Genomic DNA, 17,967 nt, shown 5'->3' on the forward strand with positions numbered 1-17,967 from the left:
TAGATCTAATTTACCACCAATAAAACCAACCTTCCTTGCCAATTCTGTTCCCAGGAGCTAATCTGTCTTCAGGCAATTCAAGAAATAAGCATGCCACAGTTTTCACTGGACGACCTGAGACATTCCAGAGCCGTTCTCACTGATCTTTTTGGTAACATAAAACAAGTCCCCATGAATTCTGGCTTTCTGGAGCAGTCCCTGCGTAGTATTTGCATCACGAAGAACCTCAGAGATTTGGATGGTTCGTATCTTCTTTGGAAAAAAAACTTCAAGGATTATCCCTTCTTTTTTGAGTAAGTCTATAACAGTATTGTGGTCATTTCAGGGTATATTAACAAGTGCATTCAGCTGTATCAGACCACTCTGGTGAGACATGGTCTGATGCTGGTGGGACCTCCTGGATCTGGTAAAACCAAGGTACAGTATATTCCAAAAGTATTCATATTTAAAAGCTCACAGGGTTGAACTTTTCCACATTTGGTCACCTTACAACTGCAACCTTTCATTTTATTGGAATTTAATGTGACTGACCAATACAAAGTATTTCATAATTGGGAAAAGGAAGGGAAACTATTGATGGTTTTCCATTTTGTTGCAAATAAAATTTTGAAAATGTGGCATGCAATTGTATTTAGCCCTCGTATATTAGTACTTTGCATAACCGCCTTTGGTTTATGTCTCTATCAGCTTTGTACATGTAGAGTATTGCCACACCATGATGCTGCCACCACCATGTTTTACCGGGAGGATGGTGTGTTTGTGTTATTTTCTGCACACATAGATCAAAATGGTGTTTTTTTCAACTTACCTGAGCAGAGCACATTCTTCCACATGTTTACTGCATCCCTACATGACTTGAGGCAAACTGAACTCTTTATGACTTTCTTTCATTAATTGCTATCCTCTTGCCACTCTTCGATGGACAGATTTTATTTAGAATCAGATTCACACCATACTTTTACTTTCTTATTAGTAAAACATACTGAAAACCAGGGATCCTTTTCCTTCCACTTCACATGTGCTGCTTTGTGTTGGTCTGTCGCATAAAATCCCAGCTATACACATTTATGTTTCAGGCTCTAAAAGGACCAAATCTGAAAAGGTTCTATAAGCATGAACACCTATGCATGGGTGACTTAGTCATTACAAGTAACTTACATGTAACTGTTGTATTTACGACTGCAATTGACCCCAACAACAAATTAGATTTATTGACAAAATTCAAAATCATTTAGGCGTCTCTAATATACAGCAAGCAATTTTAACAAGAAAAGTTTAAATAGGATAATAAATCTAAAATTACAAGAATTTGATCTAAATTCAACACTAGGTCCTACTTTCAGTCATTGCTGCAGTCTCAAAATAACCCCCTGAGAAGATTTATTTGTAGGAGCACACATTCACAAATCAAGTGTGGTCTCAGGCACATCGAATGCAACCGTTTTAGGGATTCAGCTCATATACCTGGACTGATTAATACTTGAATGTGATTAGTAACCTTTTACTGCATGTTAGAAATAAAGCAAAGTCAAAGAAATTGTCCAGAAAGGTCAGAGAAGAAATCACAAATAAGGAAAAGGTTTCAAAGCTAAATGAAAGGCACTGAATGTTTTTAGCGATACAGTTGGAAGCAGTGTTTGCAAGTTTAAAATTCAAGGATTGCTACGTCAATTCCCACGCCACCTGCTGACAAATAGAGGAAGCTATTAACGATTCCAGTTGAGCCAGGTGGTCAAAAACCTGACTGACTGGATAAGACCTGCAGCAGCCATTATGGTTTCAGTTTCCACAGTAAGGCACATAAGAAAGACTGGAACCTTTAAGACATACACCACTACTGATCACTATCCCTTCAGTGAAGCATGGTGGTGGCTCAGTGATGCTCTGGGAGTGCTTGGCTTCCTCCTTCACTGAAAATCTGCAGCATGTGGAAGGCAAGATGGATTCAGTCATGTTTAAGAAAATCCTAGGAGAAATGCCATACTCTCTCCGAGGAAGCTGAAACTTGGATTTTATTGGATTTTCAAACAGGGCAATGCCCCCAAACATGTCTCAAAGTTCACAAAGGCAGGGTTTTAGAAGAGGTCCTGGAAGATACTAGAGTGACCAACATGGTTCCTTTACTTGCTTTATTGAAAAGCTCTGGTGGGATTTGAAAAAAGCAGTTGCAACATAAGAACATGAACATGAATGTCAAGTGGAGGCATTTGACCATGAGGATGAAGATTCTTCAGGAATGCTGCTAGAAGCTGATGCCTGGCTATGAATCAGGTTTGCAGCAAAAAGCTCCTCTACTAAGAACTAAAGAAGCTTGGCTTGAGGAGATGGAATATCTGTCAGACCTCAATAGTTATTATAGATGGTATTTTGTGTTGAATTTGGAGAAACCTCTTTCAGTACTAGTTGTGTTGAGTTATTTAAATTGCTTTTGTTTCATTAGTTGGATTTAATTTATTTTTCCTTTCTATCTTTCCCTGTAAACCTAATTTGCAGTTTGGGTTGAATAACTGTAATTGCAATGGATACATGCACTAAAGCTGAACTGAATTCATATGTTCACTTTATTTAGTGTTACGAGCTTCTAGGTGCTGCATTAACAGCTCTGGAGGGCCAGCCGTCTACAAGGGGCAGTGTTTATCAGGCCGTCCAGGTCTATGTCCTTAACCCAAACTCCATCACTGTGCCGCAGCTCTATGGAAACTACGATCCTCACAACTATCTCTGGTAACAAAATGTTCCTTTAAAATACTATCTACACAACTAATAAAAACAATACCCAAACTTTGGCTTATCTCAAACCATGTAGGAAAGATGGTATCCTCCCAGCTCTTCTTCGTGAAGGAGCAGCATCTGTGGACAAAAAGAAACGGTGGTACATCTTGGATGGACCTCTGGATCCTGTGTGGATGAATGGCTTGAACACTACTCTGGATGACAACAAAAAAATGTGCCTTAGCTCTGGGGAAATTATAAATCTCACTGAAGTAAGGAGATTTTCTTTTACTTCAGTGTGTATTTTCTCTTACATTGCTTTCTCTTCTCCCATTTACACTACAACATCCCATGTTTTTAACCGATAGGAAATGACCATAATGTTTGAGGTGCAGGACCTGGCTGGGGCATCTCCAGCTACAGTGTCTCGCTGTGGTGTGGTCTACTTGGAGTCCAGTATGTTGGGTCTCCCCTCCTTCACAGAATGCTGGCTGAGGCAGGTTCCTGAGGCTTTGAGAACGTACACAGAGCAGATGAATTCACTGTTTTCCAGGTTCCTGAAGGTGAGAGAGGAGTCTGTATGAGTTGGACCAGGAAGTAGTATTAACGCTCTTTCAGCTCAGCACCTACTAATGATCAAAGCACTTGTTTTGCTATGTTCTTATACAGGACTCAGTTACATTTGTGCGCTCATCAGTAAAAGAGGTCAGCCCATCTCTGGACAGCAACCTTGTCTGTAGTCTCCTTAAACTCATGGATTGCTTTTTTTGTCCCTACAACATTAAAGAGGTTTGTGTAAAATTCTTCAGCTGTTCATGCTAAATCTTTAGCCTCATTTAAAGTTCGACAACCATAGAAAACTGCTTTCCTGTCCTGAGAACGGTCTTTGATTTGTAAATGGAGATGGCCTGTTTCATTGTAGAAGAACAATACAGAAAATACTTTGCCATATGTATTTTTTACATCTGTTACATTAGAAAAGTATACATACTACTTAAAAGTTTTCAAATATTGTCAAGTGACAATTTAATCACAAACTTCAATGTACTTTGTTGGGATTTTATATTTTAGTGTGTAATGAGGTAGAAGGAAAATTATAAAAAATTTGGTTTTCAAAATTATTTCAAAGTGAAAATGTGAAAAGTGTGGGGTGCAGATGTGTTTACCCCCCTTACTCTCAAACCCCTAAAAAAAATCCAGTGCAGCCGACTGGCTTAAGAAAATCTCTTTTTAATAAATAGAGTCCACCTGCATATAACCTTGTAATCTCAGTTTATATTCAGCTATTCTGTGAAGGCCTCAGGTGTTTGTTAGAGAACACTAGTGAACAAACAGCATCAAGGAGCACAGCAGGCAGGTCAGGGAGGTTGTAGAGAAATGTAAAGTAGGTTTAGGTTACAAAACTCAAGTGGGAGAAATCTGTCGACAGGCTATCTGTAAATTGTGCAGTGCATGAGTCTATTGGTGGCTAGAAGAGAGACATCCGAATTCCCATTTGTAGCTATAGGCCTCGTGGGAGACACAGCAAATATGGATGAAGGTTGTCTGGTCAGACAATAACTACACTGAATCTTGGTCTACATGAAAAATGCTTTGTGTGGCAGAAGATTAACAGTGCACATCAATCTGAACAGAACATCCCATTGGTGAAACATGGTGATGGCAGCATCATGCTGTGGGGGTGCTTTTCTTCAGCAGAACCAGGGAAATTGGTCAGAGTTGATAGACAGACAGATAGAACATTTGTGAAAAAAGAAAAAAAAAAACAATTTGTATAATAAAAACATAATGCAAACATGTAATGCAAAGCTGGTGGAGACAAAGACAAAACACCGTAAACTGTAATTGCAGTTAACGGTGATTCAGCAATACATTGACTCTGGGGCATACGTTTTCTACTTTTTATTTGTGGAAATTTCTTTCAACCATTTATCAAATTTTCTTCCTCTTCTCAATCATGCACTCTATCACATAGAATCCTCATAAAATGCATTGAAGTTTGTGGTTGTAATGTGACAAAATGTAAAAAAGGTCAAGGGTTATGAATCCTGTAGCAACACACTGAACTGAACTGTTATTTAGACTCCTTGGTCACTCAAAAGCAGTTTCCATTAACAATTACAGGAAGCAGGAAATAGCTGAAATTACATCTCTACTAATTGTTATTTACATGTCCTGCATGTGTGAATATTGTTGATCACCCTTCTGTGTGGTCTTTGGTTCTTTTTTGGTTCAAGAAGCCACCAACTCAAAAGGAACTGGATCGTCTTACGGAGCTGATAGAACCCTGGTTCTTTTTTTCACTGGTGTGGAGCGTAGGAGCCACAGCAGATGCAGCCAGCCGGCAACGCTTCAGTGCCTGGCTCAAAAACAAAATGGCAAAAGAACAGGTCAGATTAGCTTAGTGTAAATGTTTTTTGGCACAGTAAAAACATCATGAAATCACAATAAATCTAAAAGGAAACAAACAGAATGTGTTGGTGGGATAAAAAGAAAGCCAAGGGGTTCTTACAATTTGTTTGGATTTGTTAATCTGTATAACTGTCAGGTTTCAGTGATGGAATTATGTTGAAAAAAATAATATATATACTTGTTATCATCAGATAAAATTATCTTTTCCTGAGGATGGTCTAGTTTATGATTACAGGCTTGATGAAGATGAAGATGAGGAGAGAAAAGTAAATATATATTTAAACCCTTGAATTGTTATTTATTAATTTATTAAGTCTTCAGGTAGAAGTGCAGTTCTGCTCCATATACCTGCTTTGCCTGTGCATTAGGTACAGTGGATCAGCTGGATGAAACATCCGAAAAGTGTTGTCATCACTCCAGAAGCAAATTATGCCGACATATTTGTTCGAACTGCTGAAACAGAGAGGTTGTCTTTCCTGATGGATTTGTTATTGACCAATGGGAAACCTGTAAGTATGGTAGTGTAACCACAGCAGATACGACATTTTACTTATTTGTGTTTGGAGAGCTTATTTCTATTTCAGTGTTCACGTTGTGTATTTGATCCAGTTGCTGTGTGTTGGCCCTGGCGGTGCAGGAAAGACTCTGACCATGACAAACAAGCTGCTGAGGAACATGCCTGCTGAATTCAACACGCATGCTCTCTTGTTCACTGCAAGCACCTCGGCCAATCAGACTCAAGATTACATTGAAAGCAAACTAAACAAAAGGTACACTTTTGTAATTAACCTTTAGCATATTAAAGCTTACTTTTTAAACATTCTTTGTGAAAACTTTCATCCATACCCAGACGGCGTTTTTCATATAAAACTAAACAGATTTCCAGGTTGGAAACCAGGTGATGGCAACTGTCAGCTTTATTTTTAAGCCCTTTCAATTAAACTGATTATTACATAAGATAAAACACATGCAAGTGCTGCAACAGTCATCATTTAAATTCTGCACAGTACACAACCTCTCTCTTACTGTGTGCATAACCTGCAGTTTAGGCACTTACAGTCATATTCGTTCAATTACAATATGCGTTCCAATGAGGCTCGTTTGTTGGATTAAAAGTACCTTTTAAAAATACCAACCTTTAAGCAGGAATTAAACATACTTTTCATTAAGCCCGTATTTCTGTATTAAAATGTTTTTTTTGGTCTGATGTAATATTCTGACCTTAAATGTCAGGTTTTCATTAGGTGTAAGCAGAAAATCAGCATAATTAACAGAAATAAAGGCTTGAAAGCATCAGCCTGTGTGTAATTAATCTATATAACGTGTTTCACTTAGTGAACTTCGTGAATGAATTAAACTGAATTAAACAACATCAATATTTTAGTTATTGAATATAACTGTAAATGTCTTTCAGGCGGAGGGGTGTGCTGGGACCTCCGATGGAGAAGCATTTTATCTTCTTTATTGATGACCTCAGCATGCCCATGTCAGAAATGTGCGGAGCTCAGCCTCCATTTGAACTTCTGAGGCAGTGGCTGGGTCATGGTGGCTGGTACAACAGGAATCAGATAGGTATGTTTTCTGAACTTGATTAGGGTACTCTTTGCTTTAAAAACATTTAGATTATTGTTATATGATTTGTTATATAAAGAAACATTAGATTATTAGAGAGACATACATCCACAAGACTGAGTTATCTTGTGTGTTCTTGCTACTTCTGCTCAGGAACATTTAACCATTTAGTGGATGTAAATTTAGTTTGTGCCATGGGCAGCTCAGGAGGAGACCGACATGCCATCACTCAACGCTTCACACGGCATTTCCACATCCTGTCCTTTAATGGCATGGAGGGCACAAGTAAAACTATTTTTTCAAGCATTCTTGGAAGCTGGATGGGTGAGTCAAAGCTTTGATTGAAATTCAAACATTTAAGTGATAGGTAAAGTTCCTGGCAAAGGTATTGCTGCCCTTTGAACTGTTTCACATTTTCTCACAATAAAACTGCAAACTTCAAAGTATTTTAATTTGATTTTATATGATAGGCTAACACAAAGTAGTGCATAACTGTGAAGTGGAAAAAAGATATGAAAAGTGGAACCACCTTTCATCCTGATTGTAGCTTCAAGTCTTTTGGGGTAGGTCTGCCAACTTTGCAAATTTAGAGGGGGAATATTTGGCCAGCCTTCTCATTAGTCTTGGTCAGATTGGCTTATTATTTATTGAGAGTTTAGTCGGCTTATGGTCTGGGGGATGAAACTGTTGCTGAATTTTGCTGTCCTGCTCCTCATGTTTCATGGCTCTCTTAATACGCATTCATACACATATATGCAGATCAGTAGGCAACTTGGGGTTAAGTGCCTTGCCAACGGGCACATTGACAAGTATAGGGGGAAGCCGGAATTTAACTCACAACCATTCAATTGCAGTCCAGCTACCGTTCATCTAAGTCACAGCAACCCAGAGGTTGATTGAAAGTTGTCCTCATGACAGATGTGGATCTCTTCTGCTCTTTCAGGGTTACAATGGGCCTCTTAGCTGCTTCTCTGGTTAATGCTCTCTTTACCTGGCTTGTCAGTTCAAGTGGACAGCCATGCGTTTGTCAGGTCGCAATTGTATCATCTTATTTCCATTTTCAGATAAGGGAATGAAAGTACAATAGGTTTTTACAGAAATTGTTTTAAAATTGTGACTTTTTAACAAGTTTTCATTTATGTGCCTCTTTTTTTTTTTATCAGGACCTGCTCCAGCAATCCAGGAGCTGCTGGAGCCTCTTGTTGATGCTACTATTCAAATTTACACCGCCGTAACCTCCCACCTCCTTCCAACTCCAGCAAAGTGCCACTACACCTTTAACCTCCGAGACCTGTCTAAAGTCTTTCAGGGGATACTAATGGCCGAGGCACACACTATAAAGGTGGTCATTAAATCGTCACGTTAATAAATAAATTGAGGCATAACTTGTATTTATTCCATGGGATACATTTCAAATGGGTTGTAATGCATTGTAGCTTAGATTTGCAAAACAAAAAGCATTTAGGAATAGAAACAGGGAACAGAAATTGAGTTTTTTTATATTCATGAGAATCCTAAATATTAAAGCAGCATCACTGCATTTTCGGTTGTAGGATAAATTAGAGCTACTTCGTCTGTGGTACCATGAAAGCTGCCGGGTATTCCAGGATCGTCTGGTTTGTGCTAGTGATAGGAACTGGTTCAACAGTCTGCTGAAGGACTGCATTCAAGGCTTTGACTGGCAAAATGAAGACGTTGTGCCCTGCCATCCTGTTTTGTATGGAGATTTCACATGTCCTGAATCTGACGAGAAGGTCTACACAGTTATAGAAAACAAGGAAGATGTGAGTAGTACCAGTCAGTTTTGGAATCTAAGATTCTGGTGTTTTTTTTTATATCAAATTTAACCAGATTTTTCTAAAGTGAATTATATTTTATGTTGTATTTGAAATATTATATTGTGTTACCCCGTCTAGCTTGCAAAAGTGATGGAACAGTATGTTGAAGACTACAATCAGAGCAGCGTGGCCAAGATGCAACTGGTGCTTTTCATGGACGCCATTGAGCATGTGTGTCGGATCAGCCGCATCTTGCGCCAGCCCCTCTGTCATGCCCTGTTGCTTGGAGTGCACGGCAGTGGCCGCCGGTCACTCACCAAACTAGCCTCATATATGTGAGACTCAAGCAAGTCTTTATATTTTCATGTAATCTTTCTAACTAGCTGTAATTTAAACCATACGTTTTAAGAAAATTATTTTCAAATGTTAGCTTTTTAAAATGAGTTATTGTATGATTTTTATTTACTTTAAAAAAATGTAATGTATGTTCAGGGTTGTAGATAGCATTCCTTTGTAATTATTTTTAAAACAGAAATGGGCCTTCTAAAAACATGTGGATGTCACGTACAGTATCTGCTCTCAATACCTGGGTGGGGCTTCTTTTGCATGAATTACTGCATCAGTATGGTGTGGCATGGAGGCGATCAGTGTGTGGTTGTGCTGAGGTAAGGAATCCCAGGTTACTTTGATAGCGGCCTTCACCTCGTCTGCATTGTTGGCTCTGGAGTCTCTCATTTTTCTGCTGAAGACAGTCTATGGCAGGCATTGGTGTTTTTGTCAGTGTGGGCAGGTTTCCACAGGAAAATGAAATTAGCACTTTCATAAAGCGCAAAAGCAGGGGGAAACATCGTGTGCTTTAAAATTTCCTGGTAGATGGCTGTGTGGACTTTGGACCTAAATAGACACAGTGGACCAACACCAGCAGATGACATGGCACCCCAAAATTATTGCTGATGGGAAACTTTACACTGGATGTCCAAGTAACTTGGATTCTGTACCTCTGCACTCCTCCTCCAATCTCTGGCACTTTGATTTCCAAATGAAATGCTAAATTTACTTTGATATTTAAAGACTTTGGACCATTGAGTAACATTCCAGTCTTCTTTCTCCTTACCCCAGGTAAGACACTTCTGACGTTGCTTCTGCTTCACGAGTAGCTCAACACAAGGAATTCACCAGTTGTAGTGAATACCTCTTGGACTAGCTGGAGTTCAGGGCTTTTGCTTGTCCAACCACACATTTTCCTTCCAATTAACTTCCTGGTAACATGCTTGGATACAGCGCTTTTTGAACGGCCAGCTTCTTTAGCAATGAACTTTTTTGGCTTGCCTTCCTTGTGGACCCTGTCTATAATCACACTATCTGCTCAACACCTGTCAACTCTGCAGTGTTGTATAGGCCATAATATACCCATAAGCCAATATTGCTATTATAAAATACTTTTTATTGCTCTGGCCTTACGTTATATCATTAGTCATTAAAAGTGTTAAACATTAAAAGTACAGATTAATTCTTAAAGTATATCACATACATCACTTTGTGTGTAATGAATCAATATATGATTTTACGTTTAATTGAATTACTTGAATAATGATGTTATAATTTATGGAGATCCTGGATGTGACTTAGTGTTAATTTTATGAAACATGCACAAAGACCATTGGGATATATGATGTATTAGCACAGTCTTAATTCATTTATTCATATTTAGATCTGGATATAAATGTTTCCAAATTGAAGCATCTAAGAACTACAGTCAAACCGAGTGGAGAAAGGATATTAAAAACAACATGCTCTCAGCTGGTCTTCAGGACCAGAAGATTACATTCCTCTTTGTTGAAACTCAGGTATACAGTATGACTGTTACCAACTGCTGCTGTATTTTTGAATTATAATCATATAATTACCAAACCCACTTCCACTTACAAACAAGAACAGTGGTTTGTTATTCATTCACCAGATTAAGATGGTGTCATTTCTGGATGATATCTGCAACATTTTGATCAGTGGGGAAGTTCCCAACCTGTATACACCAGAGGAACAAGAGCAGATCTTAAAGGCAATGAGGCAAGCAGTGGAAGTCCAAGGCCAGCAGCCAACAGAAGCTAATCTTATGGCTGCTTACAAGCGGAAAGTTAACAGCAACTTTCACCTGGTTCTCTGCATGAGGTTAGTCAGGAAAGGTTAAAAAATCTTCCAGCTGTTTGTTTTATACTTTCTGTCAATGAAAATGTTTCCTTTTGCAAATTTTTTTACCTCTTTTACGTCTTCAGCCCTGTAGGTGAGACGTTTCGTGCACGGTTGAGGAAGTTTCCTTCTTTGGTGAAATGCTGCACCATAGATTGGTTTGATGCCTGGCCAGAGGAGGCTCTGCAGGCTGTGGCTGGATCATTTTTAAATGAGCTACCTGAGCTGGAAGTCAGTCCCATGACAAAGAACGCTCTGGTAAGAATCTGGTTTATGAACTTCTGTTTGTGAACCACTGTATTTTTCTTTTGTTGAGTTCCTACAGTACTTTGTGTACAGTGTTTGTCGCGTTTATTGGCACCTCGTGTACAAATGTGTAAAAAGCCTTAAAGTAAATTCATCTTTTATTGTAATAAGATAATCGCTCACTAAGAAAGTTAGAAAAATCTAACCTTTAATTTGAGTATTCTTAGAGCGGGGAGTCTAATGCGAAGAATCTATTGTTTTTCACAAAATCATCTTCTGTTCTCATAACCATACCATCAGTCCATCCATTACTTATACTGACTTATCCCTGCAGTCCATGGGGGTGGGTGGTCCCTATCTTGGGTGAGAGGCAAACCCTAGAGAGGTTGCCAGTCTGTCACAGGGCAACACACACATACACAGGTCAAACAACCCACACACTCACTTAAGCGCAATTTAGAAAGACTAGTTACCTAACAGTCATGTTTTTAACTGTGGGATGAAGCCATATTACCTGGAGAGAACCCACGCATGCATGGGGAGAACATGCAAACTCCATGCAGAAAGACCCAGCTCGGGATTCAAACCCAGGACATTCCTGCTTCAAGGCAACAATCCTAGCAACTGCTCAACTGTGCAGCACCCATTAAAATCCCTACAAAAAAAATCTAACTAATGCATTTCTTAACATTTATACATTTATGTATGATTATGTTTTTAGGAAATTATGACTGGTAATGCGTGATTTTTCCCTGGGGTATAAATAAGAAGTAACACTGAGGGCGTTGTCTTCTGGTTACTGGCCACTAGGCTAAAACCATGTCCCATATTTATCTTGCCACTAACCACACCGATGATGGTAAGAAAGGATGGTAAGGGGTCTAAAAAACTTTCCAAAGCTTACTGTTTAAGAACTACTCCATAGAGTGGTGCCTTGTGGTAGCAAATTTCCATAACAACCATCAAATGCTATCTACATGGCTATTGGTTGTCAGATGAGACTAAGATCAATTTTTTCTGACAAACACTCTAAGTGGGTGTGGCATAAAACATTTGATGAATACGTGGGAAAGCATCTCTTGTCTACTGTTAAGTGCGGTGGAGGATCCATGATGCTGTGGGCCGTTTTCTAAAATGTTACAGGAGAAGACAACGTGCTGCCATATTGGAAAAAAGAGGCTGTATAAAGGATTGACAGCAGTGGTCCCAATCTGTATAATTAATATAGTATATTAGTATAATATTTTCCTCCGACTGAAAAAACGTACTCAGATTACATGTTTTCAATTTGGATTTTCAATGTGAGAAAAAAAATGTAGGGCTTTTAATACATTTTTACCAGGGTTACCAATCAATGTGATCAGCACTGCATGTTAATAGCAGTTATCAAAAGTAATCAAAGTTCATAGATGACGTGTACCCTGCTGAATGACGGAATATCTTTTTTTGTAAGTCTTCTTTGGATCCTACTGGAAGAAAATTTCTCAACTTTTCAGAGAGGTGTTGACAGATCATCACTCACTCATTTTCAGGCAGTCAATCCTAAAGGTTGAGGTTGTCACCTTTGTACCAACATGTACATTGTACAACAAAATTATTTCCATGTCTTTCTTTCCTCAGTTGAAGCTGTGACATATTGGCCAGAGCTGATCATAATGAATATAGAAAGTTATCTGTGGGAACAGGTCAGCTGGATGCTGAAGTTTTCCGTTGATTAGCACATTAGCTAATATTCTGATGGGGGCAAGTTTAGTTTATCTGCTAAAATGAAAATTGGCACTGTTTGTCCTATAGGTGACAGCAGAGCAGGTACAGATGGGCTTCCTCTGCATGGATTATTGCACATTAGAAGTGGGGGCTCCCATCCCCAGCTGTCTTTGCTTCTTATTTAACACAAAGAAGACCAAAATCTCCCTTACACAAGGTTATGATAGTCTATTTACTGTCTGCAGAATCAATGATTACCTCTGTTTACTATATGTTAAGATTTTTAAAGACAAACAAAATGAGTGCAGCTTAACTGTCTGCAGCAATCATGAAACCTTGAAACAAGAAAGCCTTGTCTAAAGATAGTAAATTCCTATTGAATTTCTCTCCACAGACATTGGCATGTGTGAAGATTCACCAACTGGTGGCCACGAAGAGTGAAGAGTACCTGGCAGAGCTATCTCGACACAACTACGTCACACCTAAGAGCTATACAGAATTCCTCAAACTCTTCTCAGAGCTCACTGGATGCAAGAAACAAGAGCTGTGCGTTGCTCTTCAGCACGTAAAAACTGGCCTCAACAAGGCAAGGCACACTGGAAAGCAACTGAATAACTGATTGGTTTATATACATTTAAATAGCATTGAGTGAGCATTAGTAACTGAATGAATAATGAATGGTGGGTCTGTAGCTTTGCAGCACAGCTGAGGACGTGATCAAGTTCCAAGAGGAGCAGGAGATGATGCGACCTCTTTTGGAGGAGGCTGCTAAAGAGGTGGAAGCAACTATGGAGACCATTCATGTAAGCAAATATCACTAGAAGTGCATGAGTCATACTGACATGTATAACAACAAACACAATAACGAACCCTGATATGTTATCTATATATGGTCCATCCTTTATGCACTGGAATAAATGCTATCATCAGATTTTTAGATCTGTTTTGTCCTCAAAATCTATATTACTAGAGCACTTCAGCAGTCGCAGAGGAGACCCGTAAATCAGTGGAAGAAGAAGAATCCAAAGTTTTAGAGAAAGAACGTTTTGTTAAGGCAATCTCTGCAAATGCACAGAGAGACATTGACAACGCTTTAAAATCCGTGGATAAAGCTTTTGCCAGCCTCGACAAAAACAGCATCACTGAGGTAAGAGGAGGTAAGATGATGATTGAATATACCAAGGGTGTCCATCTTCAGTCCTCAAGAGCTTAGATGTTCTTCTGGTTCAACACATCTGAATTAAATAAATGCCACATCACCAAGTCTGTGCAGAACTTGATGACCTGCTCAGGACATAATTTAACCATTAGTTCAGCTGTGTTGAACATCTAAAACATGCACAACACCATCTCTTGAGGACTGGAGTTGGCCACCCCTGGATTATACCTTTTTAACTATAATCTAACTGATTTTAATTTCACAGGTCCAAATCACTGAGCAGGCTCCCCTGGGGGTAAAGCTTGTGCTTGAAGCGGTTTGCATCATTATAGGCATCGGACCGGTTAAGGTTCCTGGAGAGAAGCCTGACACCAGCTTTCAAGACTACTTGGAACCTGCTAAAGGTCTCCTACAAGAGCCAAGCAATTTTTTGGAGAGCCTCTACAACTATGACAAGGTAGACCACATTGATGTTATACAGGTAAACTAAAGAGTAATTACATTAATAATAAGGCTTGACATATGAGGACATGCAAACGACCTGTTCCTAAATTGGTCTATTATCCATTAACAGGAGCCCTCAGATAAACTTAAACACAAATATTTCCCTACACCGTTGTTATTTCAATAAAATACAACATCAAAATGCAGAAGCTGTTTGCAAAAACAGACAAAACCCTAACAGTACAGATGAATAAAGGGCTAATTAGCAGCCAGATGATCCTAATCTAATGCACTCTGCAGTGCCATGGAAAAGTATTCATACCCTTTGAACGTTTTTTGTCACATTACAGCCAGATTTCATTGGAATTTTAATAAGCAAGTAAGTAGGTAGATCTTATTTATTTAACACCTTCGACACTACAGTTAAAAAAAAAGTGCTCCACATAGTAGTTCATTAAAACTATTAAAAACACAAAGAAAACAACTAAGTAAATGATAAAGATGATTAAAAACAAATATCAAAAAATCTTAAGGAAAATCTCATTAATCAAAGAAGCAGAGGCCGAGAGGGCCATGGTAACTCTGTGGGAGCTGCAGAAATCCATCCCTCAGGTGGAAAAAGCTCCTCACACCAAACACACCCCTGGAAAGACCATGAATTCTGGTCAATATTTGAAACCTCAGGATTAAATACAAGTCTTTTAAACTACCAAAAGTAAAGGGCGAAATGGCCCTGATGGAATTACTATAAGATTATTATTTCATCTACTTGTGGTGTAAAACAAACTATGAAGCCAATATAAATAAATATATAAATAAGTTAGGAGTTTTTCCCAATTAAAAATGTGATTGAAGATAAAGAGTAAGATAAAAACTCAAAATTGTTTCAGAATTTTACCTTAAAAACTTGGTTTAGAGTGGCCAAAAATACAAAACTGAAAGTGATCTACAATCTCTAAAGTGGATATTGTGTGACAGTAAATTTAAGGCTATCACTGCGGTTTTTGATTTATACTATGGACACAAAATAAATCGCAACATGGACAGCTTTGGGGAAAGAAGGAAGATTAAAAGGTTTCCATGAAATTAGGGATAAATGTGACCTAAATAAACATGAATTCTTAAATGCCAGCCATAGTCATGAATTCTGGACATGTCCAAAGATAAAAACCTTTTTATAGGACATAAACAGTGAATTGAAAAAATAAAAACCTTGGATACAATTTGTTTTGACTGTTTCTGTTATATACTTTGGTATTTTGCAGATGAATATAGAGGGGAAAGATAGATATCTGGTTAATATTCTAATGGTGGCTTGGAGAAAAAGGTAATAGAACCAGGCAGATCCACCAACTTTTAAACAATGAACTGGCATTATTCAAGAAACCTACAACAGCAAAAAATAAAACCTACATAATTGAAAAACTGATACATAATAAGACTGTCGGAAACCCAAATTGAAGAAAAATTTTAATATAGACTATATTCAAAAGGAAGATGGGCAACAAAGAGGACCGAAAGACCATGTTATATACGAGACATCTAGAAGATTCAATCAGGAAAATCTCCCACTTTGTTCATTGTTTGACAAAGTTTCTGTTCATTAAAATACTAAAATAAAAAAGTTACAGAAAAAAAGTCAAGTATATTATAAATTGTGGTTGTATTGTGACAAAATCTCAAGACATTCAAAGGCTTTGAATCCTTCTTCATGGCAATGTATGCGGGATGACCTTTGTAAAAATATTTTTTGGCAGTTTACTGCTCTGAAGCATTTAAATTTATTTTAAAAAGAGCTGCTAATCCTTCAAGGACATGCTCTTCCATGGAGGTAAAATCCTGTATTGCTGAGAGGCGTAAAAATGTTCTCATGATCTGGATGCCAGATTCTAAAGCTCCACATTAGTAGGTTACAGGTTCAATTTCAGCACTGAAACTGCAAATGTATATATGTCCCTTTTACTTGTAACCTTAACCATTAAAACAATGTGTAATTTAGATTTGTTAATTTGCTGGTTGCTTCACTAAAAACAGATTTTTTTGTCCCCCCCCAACGCCTGTTGTTCAGGACAACATCCCAGATGATGTGATCCGTTCTGTCCAGCCCTACATTGACCATGAAGAATTTCAGCCTGCTTCCATTATCAGGATTTGCACCGCCTGTAGCTGTATTAGCCAGTGGGTTCGAGCCGTGTACGATTATCACTTTGTGGTCAAAGCTGTGGAACCAAAATGGGTAAAACCTGAAATACCTATTCGCAACATTGTCTGAATTATCTGTGCAAAATATTAGATATACAAACATACTCATATTTTAAAAGAGAGCCTCTAAACTGTTGGAAATGTGAACATTGTTGCAGCAAGCTCTCCAAGAAGCTGAAGAGGATTTAAAAGCCACCCAACTGTTTCTTTACGATGCCAGGACAAACCTGGCAGCAGTGGAAGAAAGAATTCCCTTTTTAGAGGCCAAGCACCAAGAATGTCTGGCTAGGAAGAAAGACCTGGACTACAAATATCGACTGACTGAGACTCGCCTCGTCAGAGCCAACGAGGTCAGAACAAAGACTGACGCTTACATGTAAAAACAAAACCCTCATAGTTTAACATTAAAATTACTGAAACCGACCAAAATCAGACACAATTTATAAACAAGTTGAAAAAAACAGTCGGAAGACACGAAAACGTTTAATATTCTGAAAATATTAAGCTTCTGTTACACATTGTGTGTTGCTCTCCAGTTGGTAGATGGGCTAGCTGAGGAAGAGGAGCGCTGGAAGGAGAAAGTGAAACATCTTGACCATATGGTTTATAATTTAGCAGGAGACATGCTTCTGTGTGCAGGCTACATCGCATACCTTGGGCCCTTTTCTGTAAGTTTGGTGGAGCTTCGGTAGTGTACAAGAAAATGAGTTTTTGTCTTTGCTTGTATTTACTAATAGAATTAAGAAAAAAAGTCCTTAACTGTTTCTAAATGGATATGTGCCTGTATACAGTGCTCTACAAAAGTCTTTTTATGGTTTGACTTTTTTTTACATTCACAAATAAGAAAAAGGATACACGGGTTTTACAAAAAAACTGGTGTGCATTTCAGTATAGCCATCTTTACTCTGGAAGATGGAAGAGTGGCAATAAGTGCTATTATTGAAAGAAAGCCCAAAGAAGTCCAGTTTGCAATCTGCCATGGCCAATGTATGTGTCACAGCAAACATGGAAGAAGGTGCTCTGGTCAGAAGAGACCAAATCTGATTACCTGCACATCACCTTCAATGTATCATCATCATAGTGAAACATGGTGGTGGCAGCATCATGCTGGGGGATGCTTTTCTTTAGCAAGAACAGGGAAGCTGATCAGAGTTAATGGGAAATTGGATGGGGCTAAATATACATGGCATCGCAATCCTGAAAGTTAACCTATAAGACTCTGGGGCCGAGGTTCTCCTTCGAACAGGACAACATTTAGAAATGAGCTGGATGAAAGCATGCATCAATCCAAGGCAATCAAGTCCATTACAAGTCAGAGAGTAAGCAGATATTCTTTAGCAGGGCTTGGATTCTGATGTTCACAGATCCTCTCAATTCATTCTGACTGACCTTGAACTATTTTGCAAAACTTAAAAACTTTAAAAAAAAATTCAAAAACTTGCAAAACTGTATTTTCCTCTGTGCGCAAAGCCAGTGGAGATATACCCTAAATGACTTACAGTTGCAATTGCAGCAAAATGTAGTTCTACAAGGTATTGGGGGACTGAA

General features: G+C 38.5%; 1 protein-coding gene across 4 annotated transcripts in view; it reads left to right on the top strand.

The window, feature by feature from the left end:
• Positions 1-17,967, top strand: part of dnah1 (dynein, axonemal, heavy chain 1) — a 50,360-nt gene that overhangs the window by 14,917 nt on the left and 17,476 nt on the right. For 3 of the 4 annotated variants that reach the window (XM_047348832.1, XM_047348830.1, XM_047348828.1), the window contains exons 32-56: positions 55-241; positions 326-417; positions 2,570-2,724; positions 2,807-2,984; positions 3,081-3,275; positions 3,382-3,501; positions 4,950-5,102; positions 5,316-5,390; positions 5,493-5,633; positions 5,734-5,894; positions 6,539-6,696; positions 6,850-7,020; positions 7,860-8,038; positions 8,250-8,480; positions 8,613-8,809; positions 10,186-10,321; positions 10,435-10,643; positions 10,748-10,919; positions 13,009-13,200; positions 13,307-13,417; positions 13,585-13,761; positions 14,039-14,230; positions 16,286-16,453; positions 16,578-16,769; positions 16,956-17,087. In XM_047348832.1, the coding sequence (XP_047204788.1) occupies positions 55-241; positions 326-417; positions 2,570-2,724; positions 2,807-2,984; positions 3,081-3,275; positions 3,382-3,501; positions 4,950-5,102; positions 5,316-5,390; positions 5,493-5,633; positions 5,734-5,894; positions 6,539-6,696; positions 6,850-7,020; positions 7,860-8,038; positions 8,250-8,480; positions 8,613-8,809; positions 10,186-10,321; positions 10,435-10,643; positions 10,748-10,919; positions 13,009-13,200; positions 13,307-13,417; positions 13,585-13,761; positions 14,039-14,230; positions 16,286-16,453; positions 16,578-16,769; positions 16,956-17,087 (4,074 nt within the window). The remainder of the gene's footprint in view (positions 1-54; positions 242-325; positions 418-2,569; positions 2,725-2,806; positions 2,985-3,080; positions 3,276-3,381; positions 3,502-4,949; positions 5,103-5,315; positions 5,391-5,492; positions 5,634-5,733; positions 5,895-6,538; positions 6,697-6,849; positions 7,021-7,859; positions 8,039-8,249; positions 8,481-8,612; positions 8,810-10,185; positions 10,322-10,434; positions 10,644-10,747; positions 10,920-13,008; positions 13,201-13,306; positions 13,418-13,584; positions 13,762-14,038; positions 14,231-16,285; positions 16,454-16,577; positions 16,770-16,955; positions 17,088-17,967) is intronic. The other variant, XM_047348829.1, reaches the window with a different exon arrangement.

The sequence above is a fragment of the Girardinichthys multiradiatus genome, chromosome 20 (genome assembly GCF_021462225.1).
Source record: "Girardinichthys multiradiatus isolate DD_20200921_A chromosome 20, DD_fGirMul_XY1, whole genome shotgun sequence".
Taxonomy (NCBI): domain Eukaryota; kingdom Metazoa; phylum Chordata; class Actinopteri; order Cyprinodontiformes; family Goodeidae; genus Girardinichthys; species Girardinichthys multiradiatus.